Source organism: Rhamphochromis longiceps, linkage group LG23, assembly GCF_057381845.1.
Source record: "Rhamphochromis longiceps isolate RC_006_pf linkage group LG23, R_longiceps_female_GT1.1, whole genome shotgun sequence".
NCBI classification, from domain to species: domain Eukaryota; kingdom Metazoa; phylum Chordata; class Actinopteri; order Cichliformes; family Cichlidae; genus Rhamphochromis; species Rhamphochromis longiceps.
In genome coordinates, this window is record NC_140578.1 from 2,759,433 (window position 1) to 2,779,089 (window position 19,657).

At 40.9% G+C, this 19,657-nt stretch overlaps 1 protein-coding gene across 3 annotated transcripts; it reads right to left on the reverse strand.

Annotated features, from left to right (window-relative positions):
• Positions 1-4,165: 4,165 nt before the first annotated feature.
• LOC146640969 (uncharacterized) lies at positions 4,166-19,636 on the reverse strand. Of its 3 annotated transcripts, XM_085397256.1 has the most exons (23): positions 19,412-19,636; positions 19,094-19,208; positions 18,851-18,982; positions 18,692-18,758; positions 18,389-18,565; positions 17,823-17,948; positions 17,538-17,678; positions 17,235-17,360; positions 16,383-16,505; positions 16,085-16,207; positions 15,867-15,989; positions 14,217-14,339; positions 13,781-13,903; positions 13,279-13,404; positions 11,467-11,595; positions 11,268-11,360; positions 11,004-11,099; positions 10,641-10,736; positions 10,364-10,459; positions 8,490-8,591; positions 8,307-8,412; positions 5,208-5,324; positions 4,166-4,869 (listed from the first exon to the last, which is right to left on the reverse strand). In XM_085397256.1, exons 3-23 carry the CDS (start codon positions 18,971-18,973, stop codon positions 4,791-4,793), a joined length of 2,415 nt encoding a protein of 804 aa, XP_085253382.1. In that variant the 5' UTR covers positions 18,974-18,982; positions 19,094-19,208; positions 19,412-19,636; the 3' UTR covers positions 4,166-4,790. The 3 variants fall into 3 exon arrangements, with proteins under 3 accessions (XP_085253382.1, XP_085253383.1, XP_085253381.1); XM_085397257.1 differs by lacking the exon at positions 19,094-19,208 and having other exon boundaries at positions 18,389-18,562; positions 19,412-19,635; XM_085397255.1 differs by lacking the exon at positions 19,094-19,208 and having other exon boundaries at positions 19,412-19,635.
• Between the last annotated feature and the right edge of the window lie 21 nt (positions 19,637-19,657).

Sequence of the window (19,657 nt, forward strand, 5' to 3'; positions counted from 1 at the left end):
ACAGGCAGTTGATTAAGTTTGTGATGGCAGGAAAAACAACAAGTAAATTAACAAGCAATTTCATTTGATTATTATTATAATAAGATTTTTTTTTGGGGGGGGGTAACAACAATAACAATAATAATATTTATATTTATAATAATTAATGTAAAATAATAACAGTGTGCAATACACATACACGTATTCTTCATTTTATTACTAAGTTAAGTTACTGTGTCGTGTTTTGTGTTGCACGTAGTGCCAATGTGGGACAGTTTTTTAATTTCATTGTACTATGTATGACTGTGCAATGACAAAGATAAAGAGACAGCTGGAGCCTATCCCAGCTGTCTTAGGGCGGCAAGAATTAACCTATCCCCACTACCTTGAAAGAACCCACGCAAACATGGGGAGATACCACATACCACGTGAACAGATCCACAGAAGACGCCATCGCCGTAGTTCTCCACTTTGTGATGATCCACCTGGAGCAGCGACAAAGCTACATTCAAATACTCTTTATGGATTACAGCTCAGCTGTCAATGCAATCATTCTGGATATCCTCATCACCAAACTGGTCGTTCTTGCCCCCCTCCCTCTCACATGTGCCTGGATAAATAACTGTAAGACTTGGCCCCCATCTCTCCTCCACTTGCATGCAGAGCACCAGCTCCCCACAGGGATATGTGTTGAGCCCCTTCCTGTATTGTCTCTACACCCATGACTGCAGTCGGACCCACAACAACAACCTTATCATCAGGTTTGCTGATGACACCACAGTAGTAAAATTAATCTCAAAGGGAGACGAGGCAGCCTACAGAGAGGAAGTCCTGAAGTTGGCAGTCTGGTGTTCTGAGAATAACCTGGCACTGAACACCAAGAAAACCAAAAAGATTGTCATTGACTTCAGGAGGCACAGCACTGACTTAGCCCCCCTGTACATCAACGATGAGTGTGTGGAGAGGGTCCACAACTTCCAGTTCCTCCACATCCTCATCTCTGCTGACAACATCATAGCAGTTGTCAAGAAGGTCCAGCAGTAGCTGTCCTTCCCGAGGGGCCCCAGGAAGCACAAACTGGACCCCAACCTGCAGCTGACGTTCTACTGCTTGTCCATTGAGAGCCTGCTGACATACTGCATCACAGCATGGTGCGGACGTTGCACCAAGAGAGCGGGGTGAGACTTCAGAGAGTAGTTAAGGCAGCTCAGAAGATCATTGGCTGCTCTCTCCCCTTCCTGATGGACATTTATACCTCCCGCTGCCTCAGCAGAGCAACAAATATCATCAAGGACAGCTCCCACCCTGATTTTGACCTGTTCAACCTGCTTCCAATTTAATTCAATTCAATTTTATTTATATAGCGCCAAATCACAACAAAAGTCGCCTCAAGGTGCTTTATATTGTATAGTAGATACAGAAAAAACTCAACAATCATATGACCCCCTATGAGCAAGCACTTTGGCGACAGTGGGAAGGAAAAACTCCCTTTTAACAGGAAGAAACCTCCAGCAGAACCAGGCTCAGGGAGGGGCGGGGCCATCTGCTGCGACCGGTTGGGGAGAGAAGGAAGACAGGATAAAGACATGCTGTGGAAGAGAGACAGAGGTTAATAACAGATATGATTCAGTGCAGAGAGGTCTGTTAACACATAGTGAGTGAGAAAGGTGACTGGAAAGGAAAAACTCAATGCATCATGGGAATCCCCGGCAGCCTACGTCTATTGCAGCATAACTAAGGGAGGATTCAGGGTCACCTGGTCCAGCCCTAACTATATGCTTTAGCAAAAAGGAAAGTTTGAAGCCTAATCTTGAAAGTAGAGATAGTGTCTGTCTCCCGAATCCAAACTGGAAGCTGGTTCCACAGAAGAGGGGCCTGAAAACTGAAGGCTCTGCCTCCCATTCTACTTTTAAATACTCTAGGAACAACAAGTAGGCCTGCAGAGCGAGAGCGAAGTGCTCTAATAGGGTGATATGGTACTACAAGGTCATTAAGATAAGATGGGGCCTGATTATTTAAGACCTTGTATGTGAGGAGCAGGATTTTGAATTCAATTCTGGATTTAACAGGAAACCAATGAAGAGAAACCTTTACATGCACAAACTGGAGTCTATTAGATAGATACTGCAGCACAGTACCTGTAATACCTACAGCATGTTCTAATCGCTCTAATAGGATATTATGGTCGACAGTATCAAACGCTGCACTGAGGTCTAGCAGGACAAGCACAGAGATGAGTCCACTGTCAGAGGCCATAAGAAGATCATTTGTAACCTTCAGTAAAGCTGTTTCTGTGCTGTGATGAGCTCTGAAACCTGACTGAAACTCTTCAAATAAGCCATTCCTCTGCAGATGATCTGTTAGCTGTTTGACAACTACTCTTTCAAGGATGTTTGATATGAAAGGAAGGTTGGAGATTGGCCTATAATTAGCTAAGACTGCTGGGTCTAGAGATGCTTTTTGAGTAAAGGTTTAACTACAGCCAGCTTGAAGGCCTGTGGTACATAGCCGATTATTAGAGATAGGTTGATCATATTTAAGATTGAAGCATTACTTAATGGCAGGACTTCTTTGAGCAGTTTTGTAGGAATGGGGTCTAAAAGACACGTTGATGGTTTGGAGGAAGAAATTATTGAAGTTAACTCAGAAAGATCAATTGGAGAAAAAGAGTCTAACTTAACATCAATGGTACTAAGAGTAGCTGTAGATAATATTACATCTGTGGGATCATTATTGGTAATTTTTTCTCTAATGATTAAAATGTTATTTGTGAAGTTCATGAAGTCATTACTAGCTAACGTTAAAGGGATGGTTGGCTCAACAGAGCTCTGACTTTTTTCAGCCTGGCTACAGTGCTGAAGAGAAACACTGACAGACTCAAGTACAGTTTCTTTCCTAAAGCAATAACCGCCCTCAACTCACACATGCACTGACAAAACAGTTTCACCCCCCAAGGACTTCCCTCTATACACAGACTATGCAAACTACCATCATTACTGTGCAATATTTAATTCACATGCAATACCCCACACTGTAAATACATAACCCTATTTATTTCTTTAATATTTGTATATAGCGCCACAGAAACGGTTGATGTCTATATAGTGCTGCAGAACTGTGCACCTTCCCCCCTCTTTTTTTTCCCTACATGTCTGTACTGGGTAGGAGTTGCTCTGAATCTCATTGCACATGTGTATGTATAGTGACAATAAAAGGCATTCTATTCTATTCTTTTCTGTTGCATAGAAAGAGTCCTTGATAAATTCATAAATGCTCTCACAAATGCCGATCCAGTTAAAGTTCTTGTGGATAATGTCAAATGTTAACTACTTTTAATGGAATATTTCAATAATCATCACTTGCATCTGTATGTAAACTTTCAAAACAAATCTTTTTTTGTTTGGTTTTTTTTTTGCAAGATTTTTGTAAGATTTGATCAAATATAAAAATATAAAAATATATTTAAAAAAAACCCCACACAAACATTGACCATATTTAGTGCCATATTTAGTGCCATACCATATTTAAAGCAGCTTCAGCTTGCTTTTGTTAGCAAACTGAATCTGAATCTACATGGAACAGAATAGAGCACAGACTTCTTGGATGAGCTGTTCCTTGCAGAAGGCCTTATTACTTGCCCTAATAGACACTAAAAGGCACCAAGACCACAGTCGATAGGTCCAGTTCAATATTCGCAGGGTCGAGCTTAGCAGGTGGCAATCAACCATGAGGGTCTGTGATGACCCAGCTGTCAGTCAAAGCACTCAGAGGCCAGCCGTGTTGCTTCAGTTCAGTTTGCAGGGATTCATTTATGCATAGATCTGTCCTGCCCCCGCAATTCAGTCAAGTTCAGGTCTTAACATCGACCAGGCCATTGCAACACCTTGATTCTTTCCTTTTATAGCCATTCTGTTATAGATTAGTGTCCTGTTGCATGACCCAGTTTCTGCCAAGCTTTATCTGTCAGACAGATAGCCTCACATTTGACTCTAAAATACTTTGGTACACACAGAGGTTAATGGTGAACTCCTCGTCTGGGTTTATGCCGTCTCCGCACTTTCCACTCTCCTCTGCTACACTTCACAAATATCCCAATAAAATCATTAATTTAATTATTTTTTTAGGAGTTTTGATCAGTTAGGAGTATAAAACACATGCTTTCCTTTGTCAAAAGAAGGAGCAGTAATATAGGCAATAGTTTATTTTGAATTTGTCACTTTAGGCATTTTTTATGTTGCTATCATTGTTAATCTAGATAAAAAAAAACATGAGTAGAGCTCAAAACAAAAAAACTGGCTGGATGTTAGCTATCTGAGTAGTGACCGATCCATGGAGGTGACTGGGTTCGTTTGAATATACGTTCAAGCTGATTAATGTTTTACAGGAATTTCAAACACTGAACTTGTGCTTATTTCATAAAAGGTTGATTATCAGTACTACAGTGATAACATGGCTTACAATAAAACTGCTGCTGTCATGAGATCTACTCTGAGATGACTACAGAAAAACTGTCCCGTTCGAACATCTACGTGCTTGAAATCTTCAAATATTTGTTGATGTGAACTCATTTTTATTCAATCGCTGACATGATTTCACAGACATTATAAACCTTCTTTATGACAGAAGTGTAATTTAATTTCAACACAGAGGCTGATAATCAGGTAAGACTTCTCCCAGAGAAGCTGCAACACCCTCAGCACTTTACATATGATGTTACATCAGTCCGTTTCTATCTTCCTGTGTTGACCAAAAGATTGTCTGGAGGATGACATTTTCTTATGACAAACCACTTTCACTGTATCCAGCGCTGCTTATCTGCTCTTCCCCTGTGGACACTGGATTTTGTAGCCCACCCTGTAGGCCTGCAAGTATACACGTGCCTGGTTTATCCTGAAAACACAACCACAATCACACAACTGTGTGATATTGTATTCTAATCAAACTGGATTAACACAACCTTTAACATATGTTAAATCATTTGCACATGTTAAACTCAGTCAAGCCTCGCTTTTCATTGCGTTATTGGAAACGCTTTAAAAATACTTTCACAGCATATTTAATCCAGTTAAGTGCAAAAGTAATTACATAAAGAATAGCTGACAGTAAAGTCCTTGAAAGTTCATTTCTTTGACAGGAAATTAAACCACGTTGTGATTAGGAAAAACTGCAACTGCTGCCAGATACTTCATGAATTAGTGTTGGAGAATCCAGGAGGAAAAACAGCTTACCTGTATTTAGTACAAAGCTGAACTCCGAAAGGTCCACAGCGGTCAACGTAGCTTTCCCTAAATGCTTTCCTCACCCCTCGAGCCATACTCACTACTGTAGTGACCACTGGGCATGTCCTAGGACACAAATAAGCACAAGACATGTATTGCAGTAAAGTGCTGTACCTGAAAAACTTGAGAACAACAGATGACCTCACATTTGACCCAAGAACACTTTGGTACACAGAGAAGTTTATGGTGAAATCGTCACCTCTCCACCACTGTGCTTGACAGTATCACGTGTTTGTTCTGATACACTGTGATTGTTATGTCAAAAGTGGTGCATTATCACCAAATATTTCCATTTTGAAATCGTCTGTCAAAAGGACACTGTTCCAAAGGTTTTCTGGTTTGTTCAGATGCAACTTTGCAAACCTAAGCCGTGCTGCCATGTACTTTTTGAAGAAACAGACATAAAGAGGGTTACATTTCTCTCCATGTGAGAAATCCTTCTCATAAATTTTAAGGGCTTGAATAATCAGGCCCCATCTTATTTAAAGACCTTATAGTACCGTATCAACCCATTAAAGCTCTGAGAAATGCACAGACTGACCTCAGTATGAATTTCTATAACTCCTGGGAAGATTGTGGCAATGTGTTAACACATGCCTGAATGCTCCAGACAATAATGCTGGTAACGCTGATTAACAGTTAATCAAAAGGCCTTTGATTAACAGGGCCAGGCTACTACTTTTTTTATTTTATTTCTGTGTTCACAGAGTCCTGTGAAAACTTTCTTTTGCATATGATTTTAGTTTTGTCCTGTTGGTTTTTTGTGTTTATTATTGTTTAATTACTTCAAGGCACTGATTGATGTTTTGGGGCTAATTTGCAAGCTAGTAAAACTCAAATTTGGGGATTTCAAATCCTCGATGAGATTTCGATTTTTTTTGCAATGCTGAGTTTTATATGGGGAGGTTTGTTTTTCCAAAAAGAATATTGATAATGTCGAATTATGAAATTTGCACCAGGTTATGTTTGGACAAATTAGGTCCACTGAAAATAATTAATTTTAGGAAAGATTAATATTTTGTTTGTAAAGGAAAATAGGAAAGTTTGACCAACAATGTAAATGATCTTGTACCACTTTGAATGACAGACTTTAACTGAAGCTAAACAGCGCTTACAGTTTGGGGGAAATGTTAATCCGAGACATTTAATATTGCTTGTGTGAAGGTGATTTGGTGGCATCACGTTATAGCACAGACAAGCTGGAAGAGGACCCCATAACACTGGAGGATCTGCGTGACAGCAAACAAACCCAAACACCAGGAAGGACACTAGCCAGCACAACCAGGCCGCCAGGGCGCATGCCCAGCAGCACAGGATGACCCAGCCCCCCAGCCCCCGTTTTGTGCTGGGTAGATTAAGTGAGGAATCATGTTTATTGGGGTCAATTAAATAACCAATTGTGAGGTGAATGTTTTCAATATAAATGCTGATGAGTACACATCTTCTTTCTGGGTCTTTCTGTGATTGTAGTTTTGTGAGAGAAATTAATTCTGTTGTTAATCAAAATAGCAGCTTCTCTATCCGGTGTTACAATTAGCTGTGAATATGTGGGGAAACTGCAGTGACTTCAATGCTGTACTTTTGTGTCTGTGTTTCTTGCAGTAGACTTGCATCTGACCATGGATTTATTAACTCTCTGAAAAGCCTTCAGTTGATACAATATTCTGTAGCAAGAGTACTGACAGGGACTAGGAAGAGGAACCAAATTTCTCTCATATGGTTTCTCTTTGTTGGCTCCCTGTTAAATCCAGAATTCAATTTAAAATCCTTCTCATAAAATACAAGGTCTTGAATAATCAGACCTTATCTTACCTAAAGACCTAATAGTACCATATCACCCCATTAAAGGCAAGGCAAGTTTATTTGTACAGCACAACTCAACAACAAGGTGATTCAAAGTGCTTTACAGAGACATTAGAAACAAAAACAAATAAAAGCATGATTTAAAATTGATTAAAACAATCAAACAAACAAACAAACTAATTAACAAACAAACAAACAAAACAGTATATAAAATCAAAACAGATAAAATCAGAACAGTAGATAAAATCAGTAGTTAAATGTAAGTTTTGAAATTTAAGCTTAAAAGTGTGGATTTGGTGCTTTATTCAAATGCAGCTGAGAACAGGTGAGTCTTCAACCTGGATTTAAATAAACTGAGTGTTTCAGCTGATCTGAGGCTTTCTGGGAGTTTGTTCCAGATATAAGGAGCATAAAAGCTGAATGCAGCTTCTCCGTGTCTGGTTCCGACTCTGGGAACTGATAAAAGACCGGATCCAGATGACCTGAGGGATCTGGAAGGTTCATACTGGGTCAGGAGGTCACTGATGTATTTTGGTCCTAAACCATTCAGAGCTTTATAGACCAGCATCAGAACTTTAAAGTCTATCCTCTGACGGACAGGCAGCCAGTGTAAGGACCTCAGAGCTGGACTGATGTGGTCCACTTTTTTGGTCTTAGTGAGGACTCGAGCAGCAGAGTTCTGAATGAGCTGTAGTTGTCTGACTGATTTTTTAGGTAGACCTGTAAAGATGCTGTTACAGTAGTCAAGCCTACTAAAGATGAATGCATGGACTAGTTTTTCCAGGTCCTGTTGAGACATCAGATCTTTTATCCTTGATATATTCTTGAGGTGATAGTAAGCTGACTTTGTTATTGTCTTAATGTGTTTTTCTAAGTTTAGGTCTGCATCCATCACTACACCCACATTTCTCACCTGGTTTGTGGTTTTTAGATGTATAGATTGAAGTTCTCTGGTGACCTGTAATCGTTTTTCTTTGGCGCCAAAGACTATTACCTCAGTTTTGTTTAGCTGGAGAAAATTTTGGCACAACCAGTCATTAATTTTCTCAATGCATTTACCAAGAGCCTGTACAGGGCCTCGGTCTCCTGGTGACATTGTGATATATATTTGTGTGTCATCTGCATAGCTGTGGTAGTTTATTTTGTTGTTCTTTATAATCTGTGCCAGTGGGAGCATGTAAATTAAAGCACTTCACTCTGTGAGATATGTTATGTATGGATGCTGTAGAAGTTACTGATACTCACAGTCTCTCACAGCGCAGGCCTGCAGTGCCCTTGGGACAGGTACAAGTGTTGTGAGGGCTGCATGTGCCTCCATGTTGACAGGGTGGCACACAGGGTGTAGTCACCGCTGCAGACACAGCACACAGCATGATCCTTTGTACACATACTGTATATGTACACATTATTCCACACTCATGGACTAACCTTGTTCACAGAGCTCTCCAGTGAAAGCTTTGGTACAGCGGCACCGGTTGAGGCCCACACACACGCCACCATTTATGCAAGGTTTCTGGCACACAACAGGCTCTGATCAAGACAGAAAAAAGAATGCATAAATCCAAACACATTGAGTCTTCTTATTAAACATGGAGCATAGATTATTTAGAGGATTTGGGCAGTTATAAATTACACAATGAGCAGAACATACATTTATCAACAACAGTGTAAGAACAAAAGGCTGGACGGTGTTTCCACAGAAGTGGTCTGCGCTTTGTGTTTACGTCCTTTTTGTGCTGATTCTGAAGCTGCAGGTTTTTATTTCTCTTGAAACAATATTGACTGAACCAGCAGCAAAAGAAGATCCAAACTACGCTTCACATAAACATCGTCATGAATTCACTCTGACTTTTGCTGTTTTGCTTCCACCACGATAAAAATCACACTTCATGCAAATCTTTTTCCTGCATTATTCGCACAAGTCTACCGTTGTTTACAGGCTGTCGGCCGCTGTTTTTTTCCTTTTACCAACTTCCGAAAACAAAGCCTCATTTCTGCTGTTCAATACTGAACAAATTTAAACTTATGCAAAATTGCGAAACGCTCAGCTGTGTCTCTAAAACCTCTGTAACTTTGCTCTGCTTCACTTCAGCAGCATCAGGTAATGTTCATATGTTGATTAATGGTTTTCTTTCGTTTTTGATCTACTGCAGAATATTTTTATATTTATTTTTCTGTGTTTTATCCTCAGCTACTTTGACACAAAGGCATCTGCTGTGATGCTCACACCTTTGATAAAGTCTCACAAATGTCAGCTTTCTTTTTATAGATATAAAAATCTGGAAATGTACTGATGCATGATCTGAATTATTATATTTCTGACTGTCTGAGGCAAAATTTCCCCGAATCAAATCAAATTGAATCGAATTGTGGATCGAATCGATTCGAGACCTTGTGAATCGGAATCAAATCAATTCTAGAAATCAGTGACGATACCCAGCCCTAATGGTGAATCACCGGTGCATGATTAGAAGCAGGTGCGCGGGCCAAAAGCAGAAGCTCTCAGTGAGCAAAACCAAAACACATGTAGCCTTGCAGGGCTGGCCGGGTAGACACAGAGACCATGACAGTAATGACATTTTCCCACTTAAAAACACTGTTACTGATTGGAGAAATAAAAGCTCCAGATGAAAGTCTGGACATTAGAAACGTGTTGATTATGAAGCTATGCACTGGCAGACACCGCCGCATGTTATGATTGAAGGGCTTAGCTCTACACCACTGACACAGAAGAAAAATGTGAAGATTTTCAATAATTACTGAATATGCTCTGAAATGCCAGGTGACAAAACAGGATGGAACAATAAACGCTGCATATTTGTCGGTGTCTGGTTTCAAATATAAGAGAAAGAGTCCAGAAATACGTCACATGATTGCTTCTCTCCACCCATAAGCACATCGAATGAAAAACATCTCATCTTATTTGGTCAACGACAACAACAACAGCAGAGTAGTGCAACAATGGAAACAAACAGCAAGCAACAGGGAGAAGAAGAAACCACGGGAAACCATGCTGCATCCACTGGTGTCAACATCTAATTTCACATCCAATATCACACTAAAGCCTCCAGCTGCACAGAAGCAAATCCCACTCACTGCATAGAGGAAAGTAATCCGAAGACATGAGAAGCTTTATATTACTGTTTTTTTTTAAATAAACACAAGTGGTTGTTAAAATTACATCCATGATCATTTGTAACTTACTGTGTAAACATGGTTTGATCATATTTTAGTCTGAATATATTTTAATTATGCAGGAAAAGCTACACAGAGATACAGTAACAGAGAATGACTGATCTCACCTATCTGGCATCGAGCTCCTTGCCATCCACCAACACATGTGCATTTGTTGACGTCCACACATCTTCCCCCATTTTGACAGGCAGGAGTGCAAAGGGCTACAAAATGCAAAATAATATAGTAACACGCAGTCTGTGCAGAAAAATGTCTTCATGCTTTTTTTGTTTTTCTGCCATCCTATAGCCCATATTTTACCAGAAACTGTTTGGAGGCAGGTGGATGGGTAGATCTCGGTGGTGCCTACACACCTGGGATAATTTATTGTATTACATTACTCACGCAAGAGGCACTGGGGGCCAGTGTAGTCGGAGGGACACTGGCAGGTGTCAGGTCCCACACAGCGACCACCGTTGGCACAAGGAAACTCACACACAGCTGAGAAGAGACACGAAGAAAAGTCAAAGCTAACAATCAGATGTCGAATCCAGAAGAAAATGGCATTGTGACACACACGTCACCTGTGCACATGCATTTATACATGCATGGATATATGTACCAGTGCCTCTTTGTCTTAGGTGAGTGCAGAACATCTTATAAAAGCATTTTCTGGGCAACACATTGATGTAAACAGTGCTTCTAAACACTGTCCACTCTATTTATTTGATGTAACACCTGTCCCTCTGATCCCCAAAGGCAGTGTACCTGTGTGGCAGCCTGCTCCTGTCCAGCCGCGAAGACACAAACACTCGTTCCAGCGCATACAGGTACCTCCATGAGCGCAGGGAGGGGAGCACATGGCTGAAACATGCAACGAAAAGGGCTATAATACTCCTCTTTGCATTAAAACCTTATACTAACCTCAAAGGACACCGAAAAGTGCACAAAAAAAGAGACACAAATTAACTTTAATATTCCTGTGAAAAAACATTTTAATTATATATATATTATGTGCAACGTTTATTGTACCTGAGCAGCCCACTCCAGGATAGCCTGGAGGACAGTCGCAAATGTTCGGGGCAACACACACTCCATAGTTCTGACAAGGGGGGTCGCACACAGCTGGAAAGGCAGAGATGCTAATAAAGATAAGTGAAGGAATTGAAATAAATCTATTTTTAGATTTTTAAAAAGTCCTTAACACTACATAAGATTATGTTTGACTCACGCTGGCACTTGGTGGGGTCATCTTTTCTAACTATATAGCCCTCCTTGCAGGTGCAGTTAAACCCACCAGGATGATTCACACACAGCTGCTCGCAGCCTCCATTAGTGAAGTCCTCACACTCGTTCACATCTCATGACAGAAGACAGAAGGAGGGCAATTAAACATTAAACCTACGTGACAGTTGCTTAATTTATGGTTGGCTAAGTGACAAGGCATGCCCGCCTCTGTATTCATTCAAGGGAGTCGTTAGTCCATAACAGACTATCAAACTATCAAATTTCCTTTTTTATGAATAGCTTCATGAAAAGAAATCACATGGTGAATGCAACGCAAATGAGAAGCCGATCTAATCTCTGAAAGCCTCTCTGGCTCTTTAGCCTTTTCAAAATTGCTGTGTGGATAATCTACAGTCATCAGCCACTTTTGCTAGTACTGGGTTTTGCCTTAATTCTTCAAAGCACAGATTCAACAAGGTGCTGAAAACGTTCCTCAGAGATTTTGGGTCTCAACTGGCATGACTGCATTGCACAGTTGCTGAAGAATTGTCCGCTGCACATCCTTGATGTGAAGGGCCTATTCCACGACATCCCAAAGGTGCTCTATTCATTATGATTATGTATCATGACATAATCTGAGCTTTCTCACATAGCGCATCATCCTATGAGAAGCAGCCATCGGAACATGGTAAGCCTGTAGTCAGAACGGGATGGACATGAAAAAATACTCAGGTATACAAAACAATGCTCAGCTAATACTAAGGGGTTCAAAATGTGCCAAGGAAACATCTTCTACACCACTGCACCGTCACCAGCCTCAATTACTGATACAAGGATGGATCCATGCTTTCCTCTTGTTTATGCTAAATTACTCACAGCAGAAATCAAGATTTATCAGACGGGTGGTCTGTGGGAATTCTAGCTTCGGTTTCCTGTTGTCAGCTGACAGGAGTGGCAGAGTGATGCCCTGCTGTCGTAGCCCATCTGCTTCAAGGTTACACGTTGTTTGTTCAAAGATGCTCGTCTGCATACTTTGTTTGTAACAAGTGGTTATTTCAGTTACTGGTGTCTTTCAATTAGTTTAAAGCCGTCTGGCCATTCTCCTCTGACCTTTGTTATCAACGTGGCATTTTTACTGCCAAGAGAACTGTCACCCTCTTTCTCTTTTTCAGACCTTTCTCTGCAAACCCCAGCGATGGATGTGCTTAAGAAACCCTCAGACAAGTCTGTCTGGCACCAACAACCATGCCATGTTCAAAGTAATTTAAATCACCTTTCATCCTCATTCTGATGCTCAGTTTGAACTTTAGCAGGTTGTCTTGACCACATCTGCATCCGTGAATGTAAAAAATGTCTTATACAGTCTTTGGTCTACATGCCTAGAAGCACTTAGATATTTGCATTAATGGGCAGTTAAAGAGGTGTACCCAATAAAGTGGCTGGTGAGTGTATTTCTGCTGGATTCAAGAGATGGTAAAGTCATTTTAATTATTATTTTGATATTAGGCGTTATATGAAAAAGGATATCAGGGCTTGTTGCACTGATACGATCTCATAACTATGGAAGCCTGTTTCCATAACTCAAAATCTTTCTCAAAATTTTGACTTATAAACTCGAGATTTTGAGAAAAGTAACTTGAAATTGTAATCTATGTGAATGACATCATTTTCTTATTACCCAGAAGGATATGGCGCAGAGGAATGTGCACACAAACCAGATCGCAACAAATTGGTGCTTTCGAGAGTGCGTTTGCTGATAGTAACGCCATGTGATTCAGCTAATAATAAAGTGCTGGCAGTGAACATGAACTCTCACCCACACAGCTCCTCGCGTCTTCGTCCAATTGCCAGCCAGCTTGACAGCTGCACTGAACGTGGCCCTCAGCCCTTACAGTGCACATATGGTCACAACCACCATTTCTCAGCTTACAGGATGTAGCATCTTTTTGGGTAAAAAAAAAAAAAAATAATAATTTTTAGCTTGGTACACAGAAATACTGAACAATAAAGAAGACTGCGTGAACTTGCTATTTCAGCTTTTAAAATGGGAAATTTGGTGCTATGCTTCTTCTTTTTGATAGAAGAAGCAATGTTTTGACTGCTGATCAGAAGGAAAAAACATATTTAGCTGTGTCATGTCACATTAAAAGATTTGATCTTGATGAAAAATCTGTGTTAAAACACCAGGACAAGAGTTCTTAATAAGATTTTTTTATTCAGATTTGAAAGAAGTGCCTACCTTCTGTTTTTTTTTTTTTTAATAATTATATATTTTTGTACACAAAAGACTGTAATGTCAACTCTGTAATCAAACTTACTCCTGCAGTTTAGGTTGTCTATGTCTAACAGCAGAGGAGGGGGGCAATGGCAAGTATGTCCCCCTGGAGAATTAGTGCAGGTGTGGGAACAGCAGCCATTCTGGAGTTTACATTCATCGATGTCTATGTACACAAACCCACACACAGAAACACACAGATCATAAACATCATGTTTGGACAGCTCTCTCTTATGCATGCAACAGATTCCTCACAGTCTGGCTTTCTCATCTCACTAATTTTCCAAAATGTGCCCTCAGGACAACTACTTCCAGAGTGTCTGCACAGAAAATATGCACAAGAAAAACCAGAATCACATGCACCAAAATAATTAGCAAGAGATAAGACATATTCATGGCAGATTACTACTGATGCTTGGCATGTTTAAATGACCGAAAATGATTGGGTAAACAGCAGTGAGTGTTTAAGAGGGACTGACCCACGCAGGTGTGGCCATCAATATGCAGCTGGTAGCCGGGTCTGCAGGAGCAGTGGAAAGAGCCCTGAGTATTGATGCAAATGTGCTCGCAAGTCCCATTTAGTCCCACACACTCATCCACATCTGGAGAGATCAGCAACATTTAGATTACTCTTGCGCCATGGCAAAACATGAAATAGATTCAGCACAAGGACTCATTTAGACTTGAAATAAACATCTGAAATTCTATTAGCACAAAATTGCACAAACCTGGAATACCAGCTAAGTGCAGAGTGACTGAATGGAGAGAGCAACAATGGCTATGTCTTTTGAGAATGATGCAGAAGCCCACAGAGATGATCTCTGCTGCCCTCTGTTGACTAGCCGCACTATGACTTGACCTTAGAACCTCGTCCCTAGGAAATACAGCAACTGTGTTTAGGTTTCAATTTAATGGTTACTGTGTGTAACTAATTAAAATGAAGAGGACGGTTACATTTTAACTACTGTACTGCCCATCTGATTGGCTGTTATGGTGGGTGGTGCAGCACATTTTAGACTGCAGTTTGTTTTACTTCACTCATCAATAATAAAGGCAGTTTAAAGGTCTCACAGCCATGCACTGTGACACTTTAGCAATTTCATACATTTACTGCAAGCAAAAATATGATGCAAGGATCTAATAAAAATGTGTATGACATCAGATTTGACATATACAGACTGTACAATAATAACAATAATAGTAATAACAGAGGTCTTGATCCATAGCTGTAGTTCCCGATCTATTTTTTTGCATGCTTCTGCTGCCATTCCCGTTTGTTCACTTAATCTGTTTGGTTTGGACGGTGTTATATCATCATCATCATCATCAGAGGTCATCCTAAATTTCTGAATTTTGTCCTGGACTACATTTGGTCACAATAACAAATAAACTCCTCTGACAGTAGCAAAGCCCACATTTTAGAGTTAATGCAAACAATATACCAATACTTGGATTATATGGAGCTTTAGAGAATAAGCAGAGGGGAACAGGTAGACACAATCATGTGACAAATAAAATTTTCACAAGACTATGCAGTCAAATGAAAAAGTAAGCAAACCCCATTATTCAGCAGCTTGTAGAACCGCTGTTAGCAGCAATAACTTCATTTCAGCACCTCGATTCTCTCCTTTTCTCTCCATTGTTGTAGGTTTGCTGTTCTGCTTGGAATCATTGCCCTGTTTCATGACCTAATTTGAGCCAAGCTTTAGCTGTGAGGTCGACTCAGGTCCTGCGGCTGCAAAACAAGCCTAAATCATCAACTCACGTATACCAACTGTCAAGCACCATCCACCATGGTGCTTGACAGTTTGTATTAGCCATTTGCACACATGGTGTGTTTGATCTTTACCAAATGTGGCACTGTGCATTACGGAGTAACATCTCAGGAATTGGCCAGTATTTACATTAAGGGTGTGCTTACTTTTTCAGTAGATCCACAAACGAGTTGATTCTGATTATTTATAGAACACATTTCACAATAATAAAAGTTGTACAACTGTTAACCCACAGCAAGAATTAAGAAGCCTATTTTCTAAAAAGTCAAACTTTTTTTTTTTAAAGTAACATAAGAAAAAGTCATGCTTACTCATGCCTACTTTAATAACATCCTACTACAGCCTGCCTTTTACCTGTGCAGCTGTGTCTGTCCGGGTCCAGCTGGTAACCCGAGGCACACTGGCAGCTGTAGCTTCCTGGCTCATTGGTGCAGTTGTGTTCACAGCGACCATTGTTCACAACACACTCATCAATGTCTGTAAACAAGCACATGTAATGCTCATACAGAGAAAGTAATGCTTACATGATACAAGTGGGTAACAACAAACACACACACCCACCCCTTACCCACCAAAACAAGAGTGTCCATCGCCGTTGAAGCCCTGGTAACACTGACAGAAATACGACCCGATGATGTTACCGCACCGAGCGTTGGCGTCACACATGTGACCACCAGATACACACTCATTCTCATCTGAAGACAGACAGAGAGCCGGTTCATTTCTATTCAGTGAAGCTTGTACTACCACTTGGGATAATTTTAATGGAAGGGATAACAGCAAGCATTAAAACACGCGCACACAAGGAAGCTGACCCCGTCCACAGGAAACAGAGTTTTCCACGGAGGGACGTCAGCACTAATTGCTTACCTTCACAGTGTGTGCCGTTTCCCCGGTAACCCGGTCGACAAACACACTCGTAGCTCCCAAGCGTGTTCTCACATACGCTCCGTCCATCACACGCCACGGGACTCTCTATACATTCATCCACATCTGGGACAGAGACAAAAGGACAGAATAGTTTAGTGACATGGATACAACATATGACTTCTTCTTCTATGCATTGTTGACGCAATTTGCAATTAAAAATTATTTCATCTAGAGAAAAGGAAATTTAATTCCTGCAAAGCACTCCCTTAATTTACTGGCAAGCAATAAAGGTACGAAGTCATTTTCATGTCAACAACCTTGTTTTAAATAACTGTCACTGAACCACTTTGGGAAGCTGTGGTAATAGATTTTTTTTCTTTTTCTTCTTTTAATTCCCCTTTAGTCCATTTAACATTGCTACTTTCTGACAGTAGTGGTAAAATCATAGTACATAATCAAGCACAGCGCAGATGTTACTATGAAAATTTAAGCCATGAAAAGCAGGCACAGAAAGCACATCATGCCTTGGCACACAGAGTAACCTGGGTACACAGGATGTGCTGGAGGACCAGGGGCGCAAAGAAGTCGAAAAGAAAGTGAACAGACTTCTTTTTTTTTCTTTACAGAACAAAAGAGGAAATCAGCCTTTAACGTGAGGGTGAAAGAGGGACAGGAGCATATATAAGCAGGCAAAGCAGCAGATTGAAGCTGTATCTTGCTGCAAAGCATTTCTCTCTGTCAGACAAAGTTCTTACTTTGCAGAAACTCAAATGAAGTATGTTAAAAATTCAAAACACCAGATCAAATCTGGACATCGGCCTTTTTCAGTCGTGGTGATGTTTAATGATTTACCGACACAGGCAGCAGTCTCTGCTCTGAAGCCCAGCTGGCACTGGCATGAAAAGCTGCCAGGAGTGTTAACGCACACATTTCCCAGCTCGCGGCGACACAGCTCCTCAAAGCTGCACTCATCCACATCTACAGAGGAGTAACACCAATAAATTATAAGATAAATGGCCAAGTTTAACAGATGCAAACATTTAAGTCATCCCGGGTTATGATGTAGCGTGTCAGCCTGTATTTTATGCTGATATACATTTGGATGTACATGCATATTTTATCAAAACGCACACCAGACTTCAACATTAACCTCACCTACACAGCCTCGCCCATTTGTAGCCATTACATATCCCTCATGGCACGAACAGGTGAAGGAGCCAGGTGTGTTTTTGCACTCAGCCTCGCCTTGACAGGCCTGCAGGCCTGTCACAGCGGCCAAAGCACACTCATCAACATCTGCAAGACCCATAAGAAACACGTAAATTATGATCATACTAAAGAGGCGCTGTGAAAAATTTCTGAAAACCTGCATCGGACATTTCTTTTCCCCCCACAAACACACACACACAAATAGAAAAACACACACAGAGGTTGACGAACCCTGGCACCCGTCAGAACCCATCAGGTAACCACGGAGACAGCTACACGAGTAAGAGCCGGGGTTATTAATGCAGCTGGCATGGAGGTCACATGGTCCTGGTCTCTCTCCTTCGCACTCATCAACATCTGTCCAACAGAGATAATACGCTTAATCTAACTCAGACACCTGCAGTTTTACATGGTGATGTCAAGCTGACAAAAATATATGAATAATATATAACACAGCTCTGAAATATTAAATGCTAAAGTTTTGTAAATAAATTATAATGCAGTTAGATCAGCTGGTAGCTTGTTTCTCATCACTCATGCTTGCTTCTGAAAATTTGCGCAGTACAGTTAAAAGTTTAAACACAACCGTGATACTAATACACATTAATATTTTCCAAGAGAGGTTTAATGAGCCTGCGTGCAATTTTGTTCACTGGGCTCATGTAACGTAGCGTACCTTTATGTTGTGTTGCATTGCTGTAAATGTTAAAAACTCAAAGATGTCAAAAGCATTTTTATTTTTTTTGTGATTTTACAATTCTACAAAAAGCACTTTCCCAGTTTTGATCACTTCTTACCTTTACACTCAGCTGCTCCTTCCAAGGTGAAGCCCTTGGGGCAAGTACAGTTGTCACCATCCTTTACCATGATGGATGGACAGATGCAGACATTGCTGCTCTCATGCATCAGCTGGTTTCCTGGACACTGTGGAGCAAGGCTAGAGTTTGGGGAAGTTGTGGTGGTCAAAGGAGCTGCTAATGCAAAGAAAAAGAGGGAGCTGCTGAAAGGAAATGCTGAAATGTAAGACACAGCACAACAAAAGAGAGAAAAAATAAACACAACAAAAGACAAAATGACCAAAAAAAACCCAAAAAACTCACAGGTTGTAGGTGTGTGGCTTGGTGTTGGTTCACTGACATTTCTGAGTGCACTCTCGTTCACCTGGGTCTGCAGCAGGAAAAGGCAACAAACTGAGATTTATTTATAGTCTGATGCTGTCAGACTAACATACATGTAAGAAGCCTTCCTAAACCACTTGCCTGGCTCTTAGTGAACACTGTGTGTTTCACTAACTTGTTGTCATTTTCCTGAGGGCTGCTCAGAGGTTCAGCCATGGACATCAGCAGCAGGCCTGCTGACAGGAGAGTCCAGAGGTGAGCCATCACCTGAATCTGTGTGGAGAGGAAGAGGAGAAGATGAGGTTACTCAGCCATCAATAAACCAGAGTTTAAAAATAGATAAAATGACACAGAGCATTTCATAGTTACTGTAAAGGTGCTCACCTATTGAAAACACAGAGGCACACAGACACACAGTGCATGTCCGGGCAGGCAAAACAACAGCACGAGGGGGGGAAAGAGCACTCTGTTATTAAGTTAACCCCCGAGGCTGTCTGCACTGAACAAAAGAGACTTACATCACAGATCACACTGAAATGTGTCTAATTTAACTGAGAAGATCAGTTTTGGCAGCATCTGTATTATCCCGAAACTCTTTGCGAGAACAGCTAAAAGAAGGCGATAAAAACAAATGCGGGACTAACTGTTTCTGTGAGTTGGTGCGAAGCAAAAGATGCGTAGAAGTCGCGTAAATCGACGTACCTGGGTTTAGATTTACTCTTAAGTAGAGGGCTCGGGAACACTGAGGTTTCCAGAGGCCACAAAGCGATCCGGTTCTACAGTGTATCTTCTGCAGAGACGAGGTGCTCATGCAGACGCACGCCACCTCTGTCAAGAATAGGGGGGCTGTACGATCCTGCAGTGACTCCACATCCTGTCCCGGAGCTCTGCACTTCCCATTCCACAAATCCCAAATCACCGCAAACAGGCAGCAAAAGGCTGGCCTGG

Excerpts from the sequence above, each read along its gene's own strand:
- LOC146640969 (XM_085397256.1), bottom strand. The coding sequence starts at position 18,973 with ATGGCTCACCTCTGGACTCTCCTGTCAGCAGGCCTGCTGCTGATGTCC. Across the intron at positions 16,208-16,382 it reads AAACGGCACACACTGTGAAG|ATGAGAATGAGTGTGTATCT; the intron begins GTAAGCAATTAG and ends GTCTGTCTTCAG. Across the intron at positions 10,460-10,640 it reads TGGCCCCCAGTGCCTCTTGC|CCCTTTGCACTCCTGCCTGT; the intron begins GTGAGTAATGTA and ends TGCATTTTGTAG.